This window comes from Pholis gunnellus, assembly GCF_910591455.1.
Source record: "Pholis gunnellus genome assembly, chromosome: 18".
NCBI classification, from domain to species: domain Eukaryota; kingdom Metazoa; phylum Chordata; class Actinopteri; order Perciformes; family Pholidae; genus Pholis; species Pholis gunnellus.
This window is the reverse complement of record NC_136545.1, coordinates 15,069,616-15,085,306: the sequence shown is the minus strand read 5'-3', so window position 1 is coordinate 15,085,306 and position 15,691 is coordinate 15,069,616. Positions and strand designations below refer to the sequence as shown.

The 15,691-nt window shown below is 41.8% G+C and overlaps 1 protein-coding gene across 1 annotated transcript; it reads left to right on the top strand.

The window, feature by feature from the left end:
• The first annotated feature begins 2,542 nt into the window (after positions 1-2,542).
• On the top strand, positions 2,543-13,980 carry alpk2 (alpha-kinase 2). The gene is made up of 11 exons (XM_079178777.1): positions 2,543-2,582; positions 4,690-6,618; positions 7,854-9,390; positions 9,512-9,659; positions 10,570-10,697; positions 10,792-10,836; positions 10,932-11,230; positions 11,849-11,937; positions 12,051-12,268; positions 12,361-12,409; positions 12,512-13,980. The coding sequence occupies exons 2-11, from the start codon at positions 4,864-4,866 to the stop codon at positions 12,717-12,719; spliced, it is 4,476 nt and encodes a 1,491-aa protein (XP_079034903.1). The 5' UTR covers positions 2,543-2,582; positions 4,690-4,863; the 3' UTR covers positions 12,720-13,980.
• The last annotated feature ends 1,711 nt before the right edge of the window (positions 13,981-15,691 follow it).

Below are 15,691 nucleotides of genomic sequence, written 5' to 3'. Positions count from 1 at the left end.
CTACAAGGGACCACGGGGCCACGTCCAATCCACATCCCCACAACAACATGCTCAAGATGGTGTAACATGTCTGAGACTGTTTCAAATTATTAACAACACTGTTTTCAAGAAGGAAAAAAAACAAGTATGCTAATAGTTCAAGATCAGCATGGCCAGATATGTTGTACATTGTGTTATTCCATAATTACTTGTTTTTAAAAGATATAACATACTGTTGTACCCAGCCGCAGAATGCAGGAAGTGGTTAGTTTTTAATTTTGTTCCATTAATCTCTGTACCGATTTGTTGCCCAAAAGTCCATCCGCCATCACAACCCATCAGCTGTTTGTTGCAGAGATTGTAAATGTGTTTCTTCTGAGAAGCACATCCATGCACTTATCTCATAATAGCTACATTGCATCAAGTCTGTACCTTATAAAAGCCCTGTCTAAGTGCTGCTGGGTGATTACTGGTGTAATAGTCTGTCAGATGATGTGACACATTATGAGCAAAGCTTCATTTTAGTGGTTTGATCACATTGCGCTCCTTTATTTATTTATTTTGTATTCTTTATTTTATTTATTAAGTAATAAACCTGCCGTGAAATATTTTTTCAAAAGAGAAGAATCCCAGTAGCATCAAATTAATACACAACAACTCCCTCACATATAGTCCAATAATATTCCCTCTGTTGCTTAGTAGATTTACAAGTCACCATAAGAACAGGTGCACGGACACAAGTGTTACATAATGACACGTAAAGAGCAAAAGGACACGACATCTTTTTAATGGTTTGTGTCCTCATCCTCTTCTGTTTATTGTGCTCGTAATGCAGCCCTTTGTAGTCCGTGTGTGTGTCTGTGTGTAACTAACAAAAGTGACTTCATACATTGCTTTGCCAAATTAATTATAGGGTTGCAGTAGTAGTAACTAAAGATAACCACAAAAGGTCTATTTTTTTAAATGAGACTCTTGACATTGCTCTTTTATTGTGGGGGGGTTTCTGTTGTTAAACCAGTATTTACAACGTGGTGATTTAAAAGCTGTAAAAGTATCCGTCCCCAAAACTGTCACAGAAACAATGATGTAAGAGCCATACATTACTCTTGGTTATAAAACTGTCCTTCACTGTCATTATGAAACAACATGTTGTAAGCGGTTTTCTGAAAGAGGAAATCTGGTGGTGAAAAAACTGCATACAACCAAAAGAGGGTTTTCTCAAATGTAAACAAAAGGAGAAAGAGAGTTGCAAGGCATGAAGTCAAAGACAGTAATGTTTAGGAGCTTGAGAAAATTCCCCCAAAGAATTAAACACACTCACCAAGAAGTAAAGATTTAAAGATTTAAAGTTGTCTAATTACACACCAGATAATGAGTGGTGTTTCGTGAAGTGTAACAAGAGGCTGCTTTAGACTGTATACAAAGTTGCTGGGTGAAAAGTCATTATTTTTAATGCACAACTCTGTAGACACCTAAACAGCCTGCTACCTTTTTTAAGGTTTCAAGTTGGTGCTCCAGAACTCTTGGACCCGAGCGAGCCCCATTAAATAGTGCAGGTTTCGCCCGGGCGCAGGTTTCGCCCGTGGAGTGTCACACGTGGAGTGTCCACGGGCGAAACGGGGCACTATACAGTATATATAAATACGTATACACGCCAATAGTACCAGTAGTAAGTTACTTGTCAGTGGGTTGGGTGTAGTTATGCATGCTACATTGATAATACATTTAAAAAACCAAAACCCAATTTCAGTCATTCATTGCTTCATTTCCTGTTGCAATGGTAATTAAACAAGGCAATACAACCATACAACCATGTATTCTCTACATGTCTCTCACAGTGAATCACACAGAGCATGTGGTGTACCTTGAAAATACATGCTTAGTTACCAGCAATATTGGTGTGTATATATATTGCCACTGTCAAAATTTCCTGAGGAATTTTCTAGTTTTATATAAAAGCCAAATAATGCCTGATCCTCATTAGTTTCTTTCGGCCACTGACAACAGCACATTGTTGCTTTGCCAAAGCAGTCAGAGAGGCATTGATGTTGCCAGAAATGTGACCCTTGATGTCAAACGTTTCTACAAGGAGATAGTAACCGTCCGAAAATTAGTAGTGAGAGTGTTTTCTTATATATTTCATTGAAAAAAAGAAACCTTTTATGAAAAATAAACAACCTTATGTTTAATGTTGTATCAGCTGTTTTGTCATATTTTATTTCTTCTATTGGTTTTGAGTCGGACAAACAAACAGGATGTCTACATTGCCATTATTACCCCAGTGTGTGCTTCTTAAAGTTTCCCATTATTTATCTCACTTGCCATGAGTCAAAAAAACGTCCTGTAATTAAATTTCAATTACACCCACAAGTTTTTGTCTACAAACTAAAGTAAGCCAGCACTGAAACAGCCTGTAAATATAGATATTGAGGGTAAATATTTAAGATCGGCACATGTCCTCAATATCAGGTATCTGACTTTGTACTTGTGGGGGACAACAGTTAAAAATAGACTCATACCCCGAGACCTCCGGCTCTAGCTTGAGCTCATACTCAAGTCCTACATCACAGGTCTATATCCTCAACCACAGAGCTATGACAAGGGTACGTACTGCATGCATGGCTGAAAATCCCCCTCACAGGCTGAGACAACTGTTTTAATGCCTCAAGGAATGATCTTACTTTTATCACGTGTGACTCAGCTGCGAGGGAACAACATGTTCGACATTAGTTCGTGGTTTCCTTTGGGAAAAGTGAATGTCAAGTGCAACTGCTTCGTCTCACACTGCTGACAGGTTGACACACTGCTGCTGCGCTGCACGATTCACATGATCCACTTTGTCAAGCATCATAATTAAACCGACGAAGTGATTTACAAGTGTGTTGAATATTTGGTCGGTCCTCTGCTCCTTTGTAGCTGTCAGTGTGATGTTTTGAGGCGGCACGTGTTATTATTATTTTCAAAACTGTGTTCCTAATTCACTCGAGCTCACGTCTTTCAAGCAAGTCGCTGGCATGCAGAAGCTTTAAAGATGCAGCGGGGTTGGGGGTGTTGTGTGACCGAGGATGGATCTATTTTGGCACCGGCAGTCAAGATTACACTTTCCTGGTCTTAGTCACGCAGGTGCGGACAGCTTTATTGTTTTTTTTTAATGTTGGTACAGATCAAGTCCTATCTAATCCACACCAACAATACTGATTTCTGATTCGATTAAGATACATGGGACTATTAACATGCCATAATTAAATCTGAGTCAGTGTATTAAATGTGTTTGTGTTGTATCAAACTGATTGCAATAATTTAAGGAAGGCAATCTTTAAGATTAAGATTTTGTCACTGTTTTCTTGTGTTTTTCTGCCTGAAACGTGTGAATTCTTTTTATATTGAAGGTGTTTGTCAATAGACTATCTAAAGTTAGGGTGTACATAGCATAGTCAACATCTCAGGCTTGAGTTCTGAGCTGAGTTCTGGGTAGCAGGAATGTCACAAATGCAGGTCATGGGTGAAGATGTGCTGGTATTTTTCCAGCGTCACTAGTTCTCCCTCCTGCAATCTTGTATATCAGGGTGCATGTTTTGAAGATTCCCCCTTCAACACTTCTTAGCAGGCCTCTATGTCAGGTGGCCAGTAGTGGGCAACACTGGCAATGTGATTTTAAGACTTTAAAGACACAGCTATGCTTTTACGGTCACCTTAAGTCTCTGAATAAATGCAACTTTAATCTGAAAAATAACAAATAAAAAATCCTAGGTGTTATTCATCAAGTGTATCAACATTTTAAGATGGAAATTCCTCAAATTTGACAACTTTAAAACACCTTTTTCAAAATGTCTTTCACCAAATTAAGAAGTTCGGAGTATTATGAATGTTGACGGCATTAAAAACAGTGATACCACAGAAACATCCACAGACAGCTTACATACATACATATCTGGCATTAATTAAAGTAAAGCTGCCGGTTCTCTGCTGAAAGTATGCATCAATGCAGCTAATCGTTTTGAGAATCTTAAATCAGAAGGAACTGAAATGCAAAATAAAGTGCTTACAGGTTGACCTTTATATCTGGATACTTTCGAGTATTTTCAACTTAGGGCTAAGACAAGAGAAGTGGAATCATTCCAAATTTTTCAGCAAACAACTGGAGATCGTACCTTCTTGATCACATTTCTTACTGAAATGTACGACCTTTGAACTAATGAGTGAAACCAGCGATTCTTAACAATTCTCTCAGTATGTAACTGCTTGCAGCTCTACGGGTTGTGACTCAATATTCTTAAGTTTTTTAATCTTGTAAATAGCAAATAGTGAGTGAACAGGATTGTGTAAAAGATCAATATCACTTTTTCAGTAAGTCCCTCACTGTCTATATTGCACAACCCACATACTAGTGCATATGATTATATATTGATGGCGCATGTTTTACTTGTGCAAGACAATATAAATTAGAGAGTGTAGTATGCAGCTGTAACAACACAGCCACCACACACCAGACGTTTTTATCAGCCATAAAGTAACAACAGTAAGGTTTCCTGTTGATAAGGTCTGTCAAGTGTCCTTTAAAAGCTTCCAAAATAGTCATTTAAAGTGGCATCTCCCGCAACTAAGATTAGAGTGAGATAGTGCGCTTTACTTCACAGACTTCAAATCAGGGAGCTTTATATACACAAGAGCCTCAGGTCAGAGATCTAACTCTCTGACTTTACTTTGCAGGTACTGAATCTGTGGATCTAAGGATATAGTTGGACCGAGGGGAGGAAATGACACCAGTAAAGCAGGCACAAACAATCTGTGCGCAGAACTTAATGCAATTTGTCCCAAAACTTGTCCAGAGTCTTTCTGCTGACAACCTCCTTCAGCAGCACAACTAGAAGTCCGACAGAAAACATGCTGTCTGCATACGAGACAGGAGCAGGGTCAGATCCCTCAGACCCCAAAGACAAATCCACCGAGCCTCTATCAAACGTTTCCAAATGCCTCGCTCAGGAGAGAAGTACCCAATCAGGCTGTCTGAAGCCTTCATCATCATCATCCAGCTATAATATGTCGGAGTGTTTGTCACTTTGCTCCGAGCCTGCACCAAAGAATGATGGTTTCAGGGTTTGTAGCTATTTTGGCTCATCAGAACCTGTATTACCTCGTTTACCTCACTTCTCTCATGACCTTATTTCCACTCTGTCTGAAACTTTTCCAGAGTTTCACGTTAAACAAGAACCATTGCTCTCCTTTTCTGTCGCACAAGGAGATAGTAAACATCCTTTTAGGGCCATGTCATCGACTTCAGAGGGTTCGATGGAGCCATTTGTCACTGAGCCTCTCTCCAGCTCACTAACAGCTCAACACAGGCGAGACACTTACCTATTAAGGTCGTTTTCCCATCAGTCGGATAGTCTAGAGAGTGATACAGCTATAGCCCCTGTGTCAGACCTTTACATCTCTGAAAGTGAGACACAGGACTTCATCCCGAGCATCCATGTAGATCCCCAGGACTTTCAATGTCCTGAATACCAGCCGGGGGAAACAGGGGAAAAAGAACCTGACTGTGATCCACATTTCCTGATGTGTGATTCAGACAACGTGGTGACACAATGTCATCGCGGCTCCATTGAGGAACGAGCTATGCTGGACTATGAGTCAGATGTGAGCAAACATGCGAGACCACCTGCTGTGGATGCCTGTGAGGCAGGCTTGATGATGGTAAATGATGCGAGGCGAGAGAATGAAGAGACCATTGATTTGACCCCTCGACCACGGCAAAGCAACAGCCCTATCGAGCTGTGGCTGGATGCGTGCCAGTATCTGGCAGGTGAGGATACAGATGACTGGAACCTTTTGGACAAGACAAGATATTCTGTGATGCAAGGAGGGCTCACCAGTGACTTGGCTTTTCCCCCAGGAGAGACACAAGTGTCAGGTTACAACCTTGATGGTAGCGAGGGGATTGGCTGGTCCAGCGATGACACCAGAGGTTGGGGGCCACCGGTTGAGAGGTGGTCATCCGTGGACAGCTGGGCAACTGCACTCTCAGACTGGACTGGGATTATCGCGGCTCCGCCACAGGACTTTACGGCTGCCTTCACAGAGATAGGGGCAGGGATAGATGCTCTGACACAGGCACTAGCAGAGGTAAATACTCATTTAGAAACAGAGACGCCCAAAGAGGGAAAGGGTCAAGAGCCAGCAGCGCGAGCACAATCGAAGCCACCCATGGGTGTCCAGGATCAGCCTTTAGAGGCGCAAAACCCCCCGGAGAGCTTCGTCTTCTCTGGGCAGAGATGTCCCTCTTTGTGCCTCGAAGGACCTGAGCTCCGAGACAGAGAGGGATCCCAGAGCTTCGAATCGCTGTGCGATTCGACAGCTACCGCACAAGAAGAAAAGGAGTCGGAAGAAATCCAGAGCAGCCAGGCTGAGTGCTCCACACGCCAGCGCTCATCCATGGGATCATCCGGGGATACGGTGGCCTCTCCTGGAGGACGCGGTGGTGATGTGATCCCTGGATCTACTTCTTCTGCTGATCCGAACCCTTCTCCCTTTGAGGGATTTGTCGAGTCAGACAATGAAGATGATCAAATCATACTGAATATAATAGAGGATACAGATTTGGAGGCACAAAATACACCTGGAGAGCTGATGATTGAGAAGGTAAGATGACTTATATACTGTACATATATATATATATACATAGTCATTATAATCAGCTCTGCTTTATGTGAAAAGCATGAAATATGAGTGCTTGGGGACAGTAGGTTTGTTTTCCTGTGTGTCGGCTCAGACACTGACATGAGCATCTCCACACACTCTCAAACACACACCACGTTCACTGAACTATGTGGCAGACGGACAGATTGAGCTGTGGAAAGATTCACCCTTTATGCAAGAGAGAATAACAAGCAATCACCTTCACATCAGTCGAGCTGGCCAACAGATAAATCAGTCGAGGGCTTTGAAAACATGGCCAGAACGTTAAGAGACATTCCCGCTCTTGCCCTTGTCAGTGTTGTCATACCTACAGTATTGATGGACAGTCAGCAGGTACTTGAGAGAGAAAGCCACGTATGAGACTCGCGAGCATTGTCGCCTTACTTTGGATTGGAGCCACTCATTTTGCATGAAGGACTCTGAAGGACTCAGACCCAGTCTTGATTCTGTATTAGTGGATAAGTCCTTTGGCTCCCATCTCAAAGACCGGCAGCTGTGTGCGCTGAAGGAAACGGGAGTGCATGAGAGGAAAACTTCAGATGGACAGAAATGGCATCTAATAATAGCGGGCAGTTCAATGATAATAGCATGCATCCCTGGCGTGTCAGGGAGGAGAGGTGAGAGGAGAGCACAGCTGAGGAATGAAACATGACCCTCCCTCGCTTTCTCTCTCTCTCTCTCTCTCTCTCTTTACGTATACACCCTTTAACACACCATTCCCACCGCATCTCCTTTAAAAACCCAGGATCAGGACGCTAACAGGTCCGTGGGTCTAGGAGACTGCTTTTGATTGGCTAAAGGTGCGCAGGGCATAGCTGGAGCTCCTGTCTATAACAGCGACTGTGTAGGTTTCAGTTGCATTCAGGACACATGGACTGGGGCGTTGGATATAGAAGCATGGGGTTACATAAACGTCTGCTTTGTGGCTCTATAGAAAGGTATGTTTAGAACCAATCTGAATGTTGTGTTTTTGTAACGTACTGTATCTGCCTTTAAAATAATTGCCTGTTTAATGCTATTGATGCCAGCATTTTAACAGTATTACTACATGTGATCCTATTACTTATTATATCTGGCAGTCTTATATTTAAGCGTATGTGGTTTGAATGAATATCTCAGTCTCAGCAGTGTAAAACCATCTCACATCTTTGTTGTTATTTGTCCATTTTCATTTCCAGCCCTTTGGAGATGAAGTGTGTGAAGTGACAAAAGAACACAGCGTCTCCCAGCTGCGCTGGTTGACTGGGCAGGAAGTCAAAAGGAGCCGTGGGCGAGCTGAGGTCAATCGTGAAGGAACTGAACCTCCAACGGATCTTCATTTTCACACCACACGCGCTCTGACAAACTCACACGTGCCAGGTGTGCACACACAACCTGGCTTACATATTAATGTTCAAAGACAAGTGTCGTCTGACACTTTACTAGACCTTGACGGAGCATGTCAGTTGGAGGCACAGCGGGGAAGTCCTAAGTTTATTATGCCCTTAGCCCCTCTCGGTATTTTAGCCCTGAGCTCCCTCGCCTGTCGGACAAGCAGAAGTTCGGAAGGAGATCAAACTTGTGCCAAAAGGTCTCTCAATGACAACAGAAACCCCAGTTGTGATCACATACAAACCTGCGATCTATGGCCAACCGCGGAGGGGATTATTGACATCAAATCTTTGAAAGGTGATAAGTTGATTCATAAAAAGGGAAATACAATAAAGCCTGCTGAGAAGTCTTCACCAGAGACACAACTGGACCGGATCACTGCAAGAAAGACAACAATTGAGGAGATTCATGACCTCGGCAGAGAACTATCAAACTTGGCTGACGTCCCCGCAGATCATTTCATCGTCTCGGAGAGCAACCGCGTTGCAGTCATAATTTTAGATTCAAATGACCCATTTGCCTCCAGGGCTGCAAAACCCATCGCCACAGGCATACAATCTGAGCTGAATCAGAAACCAGCTGAAAAGATGCCGCACAAAACACACAAATCCACCTCAGACAGCAAAGCACGCTCTAAAAAGGACAAAGCAGCTGGTCAACAACATGGTATACAAGCTTGCAAAAAACAGGAGACTTTGTCTCATCATGTTTCAGCCCAGCAGGTCTGCAAACAGCAAGAAACTCATCCTCTTACTGGGGAAAATCACACCGGCGAGAACACTCAAGTCGGGCTTGAGGTCAAGGAGGCTAAATTGGTGATTGAGACCGTTGTGGCAACTGAGAAGGCTCCGAGCAAGCCGCATGGCAAGAAGAAAAAGAAACACACTCCGAATGCAACAGGAGTGAAAAGTGTTGGGGAGCCACTGGCGGAAGTGGAGAACGTAGCAAAACCAAAGACTGCAAAAGGAAGGATTGAGATGTTTGAGGCCAAGCTGGGCGCTAAAGCTGGGAAAGCTCAAAAGGACAGTGATCAGTCAGATGAGAAAAAGTCACAGAAACCAGAGGCTAAAGCTAAAGCTTCCCCGGGAGAACAACCCCCACATCGTGCAGATCATAAAGACCACCAGCCTAAAAACTTCACCAGTCCTTTGAACGATGATATCATTAAAAGACGCCGGCTGTCAGAGGATAAGTTTGGGAAGATTGTCAGTGTATTGGAGTCTAAACTGCCAAAGCCAGACGTTTCTATCCAGACAAAGAGAGAGGAGCCCAAAGTCGATACCGGGGCAACTCGCAAGAAGGCCTACAGTGAAGCGGTCAAACAGAAAATCCCACCAAAGGAAGGTAAGGGATATGCACTCAACTCGTAATCTATGACAGATTATAAACAAAAAAATGTCCAGCTGTTCTCCTGCATGATGGTATGTAAACACCTCATAATAAAAGCATTTGACAATGTCGACAGACCCCAAGGTGGTGCAGCCTATCCAGGCGGTTTCAGTGAGCGGGGATCCTCAGAGCCTGTGCCTGTGGTGTCAGTTTGGGGCCGTCTCCTCCCAATACACCATCACCTGGAGCAGAGGGGGCACGGTCCTGTCTGAGAGCAAGAGAAGGTATTTAGTTTAATTTTATAGGATCTTTACAATGTATTTTGTGCAAAGTTACCTTCATCTTTACACTAAATACTTTCATATAACTCAGCTTCACACCCCAATGTACCATCCAGTCTTCTATACGTACCAGTGATTTGCAGTTGTTTAGCTGGACAATCATTTATCCATTAACCTACTTTTAGCTTAACATTTCAACTGTTCAGCCATTACTTTTAGGAAATTATCAATAAAAAGATATTCATTAACTACTTTTAGCGAAGCTACTTTCAATTGTTTATCTACTACTTTTTGTCACAACTCAGAAAACATTGATGACGAGGCAGCAGGTGGGGTTTAATGATTTAATGACAAAAAAAATAATACAGGACGGGCAGGCAACAGAGGCATTATCCCAAAAATAAACACTGGAACTGACTTATCACATGGAGAGATGACAAACTGACAGTGAAACAGAGGAAACACACAAACTAAATCCAGAAGGAGAGCAGGTGATTGGACAGAGGTGGAACAAGGGCACACAGGGCGGGGAAAACACACAAAGACAGGAAGTAAAACAAAACATGACACATGAGGAGTTAATCAATAAGATAAAGAACAGGAAACAAGAAAAAAACACCAAAAAACAGAAAACCCCAAAGCCAGAAAAGTTTGAGTTAAACTTTGAGTTAACAAAGTTGACAGATAATAGACTAATAAAGGCCACTAAAAGATTATAATGCTAGAAAAGTCTTTCAAAAAGGCACGAGGGTGCTGGACAGATGCAGAGCCAGCCTATCAAACTTTTAACTATCTATTTTGACCAAAGGCATTTGAAGGATCCTGGATTGCCATAATGTGTATAATTACATGTCACAGTAATTCAGACTTTCAGATCGAACACCATTTTGTGACACTGTACCTCTTTCCGAAGTGCAGGGGATGAGAGCAGAGTCTCACTGACCATCTCCATCGCTTCTCACAAAGACTTGGGCAAGTACCAGTGTCAGCTCACCGCTTTACATGGATCAGTCACCCTGGACTACCTGCTTACATATGAAGGTATATACATCATGGTTTAACTTCAACAACTATCTACCACATAAATGTGGTTTTAAAAAAATAAACGTATTTCTTCTTTTTGACTATTTTCCAGTTCTCAGTGAGATTGTTATCCCTCCTTCTCCGAAGACAATCGCATGTAAGTTTTGATCTAGTTTTGAACAAGGTTCATAACTTCACACAGTTAAGCTTGTTTTGGATTTTGACGGTGCACTTTTTTTCTCAAATCTCCAGCAGCCCCTGCAGAAGTTGGGAGTGAAGAAGAGGACGTCCACTGTTCCAAGCTGATGTTCAAGGAGGATTTCCTATCCAACCAACAATTTGGAGAGAACCAACCTGCCAGCATCATCACCGAGAAGGTCCATTTTGGGGAGGGGATGCACCGGCGGGCTTTCCGCACCAAGATGCAGGCGGGTCAGATACTGCTGCTACTACCTGGACACTCCTGTGTGCTCAAAGTACACAACTCCCTAAGCTACGGGACAAAGAACAACGATGAGCTCATTCAGAAGAACTTCAGCTTGGCTGTAGAGGTAAGAGCGTCACAGGACACGACAGTCCTTCATAGCTCAAAGTATAATTGCAATATGTGCATGGGACGTTATGTTTGGGAACCTAGCAACACATTACCTGCCACAGCATACTTCTCCTTCCCCAAAATGATGGAAATGGAATGAAATAACTTGTATATATAATTGCAATAACAAGAGATTTTGTGACAAAACACGACAACCTTTGTCCGGAAATACCTCGTAAAATGCTTTTGTGACACTTTCTATGCATTCTTTTGCGAAAAAAAAAAAAATGTACTTGAAATTAGTTTCATAACATTTGATTAAAAAGTTCAAACTTATATAACATCAAATTCCATGTATTGCTCAAAAATGCTATTTGGTTAATGCAAACCAAGTGTTTTATGAATTTGCAAGTCAAATGTGACACGTGGGGCCACCTGTCTATGTGTTGATACCTACATCATGCAGTTCTTATTTAAACTTTAACAACAATACAGCAAACACAATATTTTATCAAAGCTTTTATGAGATGTCTTTTATTTGTAGCCCTCAAAAGCATTGCCGGTCTCTGCCGGTGTGCAGAGATCTCCTAAAACAGAAAGTAAGTGTAATGTAATTGAGTTTTTTGCTCTGCAGGAGTGCCATGTCCAGAACACAGCGAGAGAGTACATCAAGGGGTACAGCACTGCAGCCCAGTCTGTTGAAGCCTTCGGAGAGGTCCCAGAGTGAGTGAAAACACATGACAAGTTGTAAACAACACAACTCTCTGCCTTTATAGTATTTCAGAATCATGTGAGATACTCAAAGCTCGAGGCCTCTTGTTTCGTGCTTCCACCAGGATCATTCCCATCTACTTGGTTCACCGTCCATCCAATGACGTCCCGTATGCCACGCTGGAGGAGGAGCTGATTGGGGACTTTGTCAAGTATTCGGTGAAGGACGGCAAAGAGATCAACCTGATGAGACGAGACTCGGAGGCGGGACAGAAATGCTGTGCTTTCCAGCACTGGGTCTATCATAAGACCGAGGGCAACCTGCTGGTTACTGACATGCAAGGTTTGGGAAAAAATATATATTTTGAAAAATGTGTAAGTTAAAAATCTGCTAATTATTGTGCTTTCAATTGCTGTTTCTTTTGTGGTTTTCAGGAGTGGGAATGAGGCTTACTGATGTGGGAATAGCCACCTGTAAGAAAGGGTGAGTTTTTTCTCTCTTTTTTCTCTCTTTTTTGACACAAATAAGAGATGCAAATTTGTTGATAAATGCAAAATGATGCATTCATAATGTATTTCTTTTTAGATATAAGGGATTCAAAGGAAACTGTGCCACCTCCTTCATTGACCAGTTCAAAGCGTTGCACCAGTGCAACACGTACTGTGAGATCCTGGGCCTCAAATCCCTGCAGCCCAAACCGAAAAAGCCTGCTTCTGCTCCGAAACCCAAACCGCAATCCTTTGCTGCACCCAAGAAGAAAATATTTGGGCCAACAGTGAAGGGCAAGTCATAAAAAGAGAAGAATCTTGGACGTTGGGGTTTTATTTTTAGTGAGGGCTTTAGGTGATTGTTCTGAACCTTGTCATGCAGAGTTTGGCCCGTGAGGAAGGTGTCCAATGTTTTCGGGCGGCAGAGGGACAGATGATGGAGAGGAAAGATATATTTGACTCTGAAGAAAGCGATTGTTGACGAGCGACTGTTGCTTCATAAGAGTTTTTGCTTCATTTCATGTTGAACAATTTGAGAAATGTATATTTTATTTCAATGAGATGGTTTCTGTATGAGAGTGTATCTATAATCGACACTTTATTTTACGAATTTTTTGGAAAACTGTGACATATTTAACGAAAACACTTGAAAGCGATGATGTTAATGGTGAGTTTGTGGACAGTGTTGAACTGTGACGTCTTAGAGATTGCTTTATTGATGAGGCGTGATGATTTTTCTTGACAGATAAATTCTTGTTTTTGTACTTTGGTGATGTTTTCAAACAATTAGTTCATTAAATTAATGAACTTGTTAACTAATTGATTCGCGGAAATGTCTTTAAATGATGTTGTATGATAAAATACTCACGGTAGAGGACATGTATTGTATTGGGCTCAGCGTGAGCGGGTCATTCTTGTGTGTTTGACTTGTGAGGCGACAAAAGGTATTTATTTTAATGTTACACTATTATAATGTTTGTTCATTTAGTAAAAGCTGCTGATTCAAGATAAGCTTATATTTATATTCTGGAAAGAACACAGAGACATTTTGTACACATAAAGCTTGTGCAAAGTATGCATTTGAATGTATTCACTGAAAGATGTGAAGATTTATTGATTTATCATTTTATTGTCTGGTGCAATACTGCTTGTAAATATTGATTTCAAGGATCTGTACCGTACTCGTTCAGCTCAAACTAAGTGAGAGACAACTAAACACAAACCTGACACCCAGAATCTACTTACATACACATGATCCCAGTAGCACACCGGCTATTCATCGACGGTCTTTATATGATAACCATCTCTGTGCTTTTTAAATCTCTGACCCAAATTGCTGACATAGCTCTCAGGCTGTGGCTATGGCTAGTGTGTAAGCAGCACACAGTAGATCTTTGTTATTAAAGAGTTGTTACTGGTTGAAGATGCATTCTGATTTCTTTTTAATGAAGTTAAATCAACTCACATTTCCTGTTATACGACCTCTGACCTACGGGTTTGAGGGATGTGTCGATGTGACACGCGGCTGCGTTTGAAGGTGTTTACGTATCGTGTCTTATTGAATTCTTAAATTTCACTCTTTAGCAATAGACCAAAACAAACACTTTATTTACATTATTTGCATGGATGAAGACAACTGTGAAATCATAAAAGATGAACTGTTTACTTGTTGGAAAGAAGAAGAAGAGAAACAAGAAATGGCGGCAGCATTGAAAACAAATGGGCCGTCTATTTTTATTTATACTGAAGGTCTCCAGCAGCAGCTTACCACCTCAAACACAAAAGTAAGTGGGTCACAGTCAGAGGCTCAAGATCATGTGCTACGTATCAACACACATCTATTTTCATCTCTGCCCCGCCTGCGTGGTTTAATCTGTCCTTAACGTGATTTTAGGCTTTACAGAATAACCGAGGAATCTATTACAAATACTTCAAAAAGAAAATTAAGATAATACAGAACAAAACAAAAGAAGACAACGAAAACCGGGAAGATATTGAGGCCCGTTTCACACTGTAGCTATTTAGTGTGATAATGGCGTTTGATACACAGGACACAAACACCATTGTCACACTCCACAGCTCTGGAGGACAACATTTACTGTAGATACTGCAGACGGAGAGGCTGTTGAGTCAAACAGGTCGATGGACGCCCTGGTGAAGAAAGGGGAAAGTTTTGTGACGTGTGGGATCAATGGAGAGCATTGGAGAGCGTGGAAGTGAGGAACTAAACAAAGATAATGTTAAAGTACACATGATGTTGGTGTGTCGGCCTGTGAAAAACTCTAGGCTGAAAACCCACTACAAGCTATGATTTAATCTTGGTAGCACTTCTATTTTGCTGTGATAAAATATGAATGAAAAACATGTAGAAAAACAATAGAAAATGTAGAAAATAATGCTGAGTAAATACACAAGGCTTATCCAAAGTGTCCCAGGCCCATGTGTTCTTTTACTGATTGTGGGGATGACTGCAGCTGTGTGCATTTAACGCGTGTGAGTGTGTGAGAGAGAGTAAAAACACCACCTGTGTGATCCACGTGTCTTATTATATAAAAAAAACATTTTTGTGAACTCGAACAATAGAGTTGGTTCAGACTGTACAGATTCAATAGATATTTATTGTTTCTGCTTTTAACTTTATTACAGAGACTCGTACTGCTCGGTCAAGTTATATTGGAAAAAAAGTGATATAAAAAGTCTTGCTGTACATAACATTTCCGAGCTGAAAATGACATTAATTGTAAAATGTATCATAGTTCAAACTTTACTAATAAGGCTGTGGGATAAAAACACTGTTTAAGAATTTAGACCGATTGCAGGACAACAACCAACTCACCTAAAGTCTCTGGATCCTCTTTAAAGGATTCTCTCACTCGTCTCCTGCTCCTGATTCTCACAGCTACTCTCTCCTCTCTGCTCCTTCCCTCTCGCACCTGCTTGTCTTTTTGTCTTTCCAAACAGTTAAAAGTCCAGTCGTGCGTCCGGAGCTGCAGGTTCATGAGGTGATATGTCGTGTATTTGGGTTCGATGTTGTCCCGTTCCAAGTCTTTATGTAGACAGAGCAGGGTTTGGACAAACAGCCAGTTCCACATTAGTGATAAGCTACAGGGGAAGTATTGATCGACCCTGACCAGAGGTAGAGGGGCGAGGGGTGGAGGAGGGGGAGCGACTGGGCCTTAATATCAAAGGTTTCACTGTAAGTCACCGTGAGCTGAATGTCATGGTTCCTGACATGGAGAACAAACTGGAAAATCTATGTAATAAGATCTGGAGTTTG

Excerpts from the sequence above, each read along its gene's own strand:
- alpk2 (XM_079178777.1), top strand. The coding sequence starts at position 4,864 with ATGCTGTCTGCATACGAGACAGGAGCAGGGTCAGATCCCTCAGACCCC. Across the intron at positions 9,660-10,569 it reads CTGTCTGAGAGCAAGAGAAG|TGCAGGGGATGAGAGCAGAG; the intron begins GTATTTAGTTTA and ends CTCTTTCCGAAG. Across the intron at positions 12,410-12,511 it reads ATAGCCACCTGTAAGAAAGG|ATATAAGGGATTCAAAGGAA; the intron begins GTGAGTTTTTTC and ends ATTTCTTTTTAG.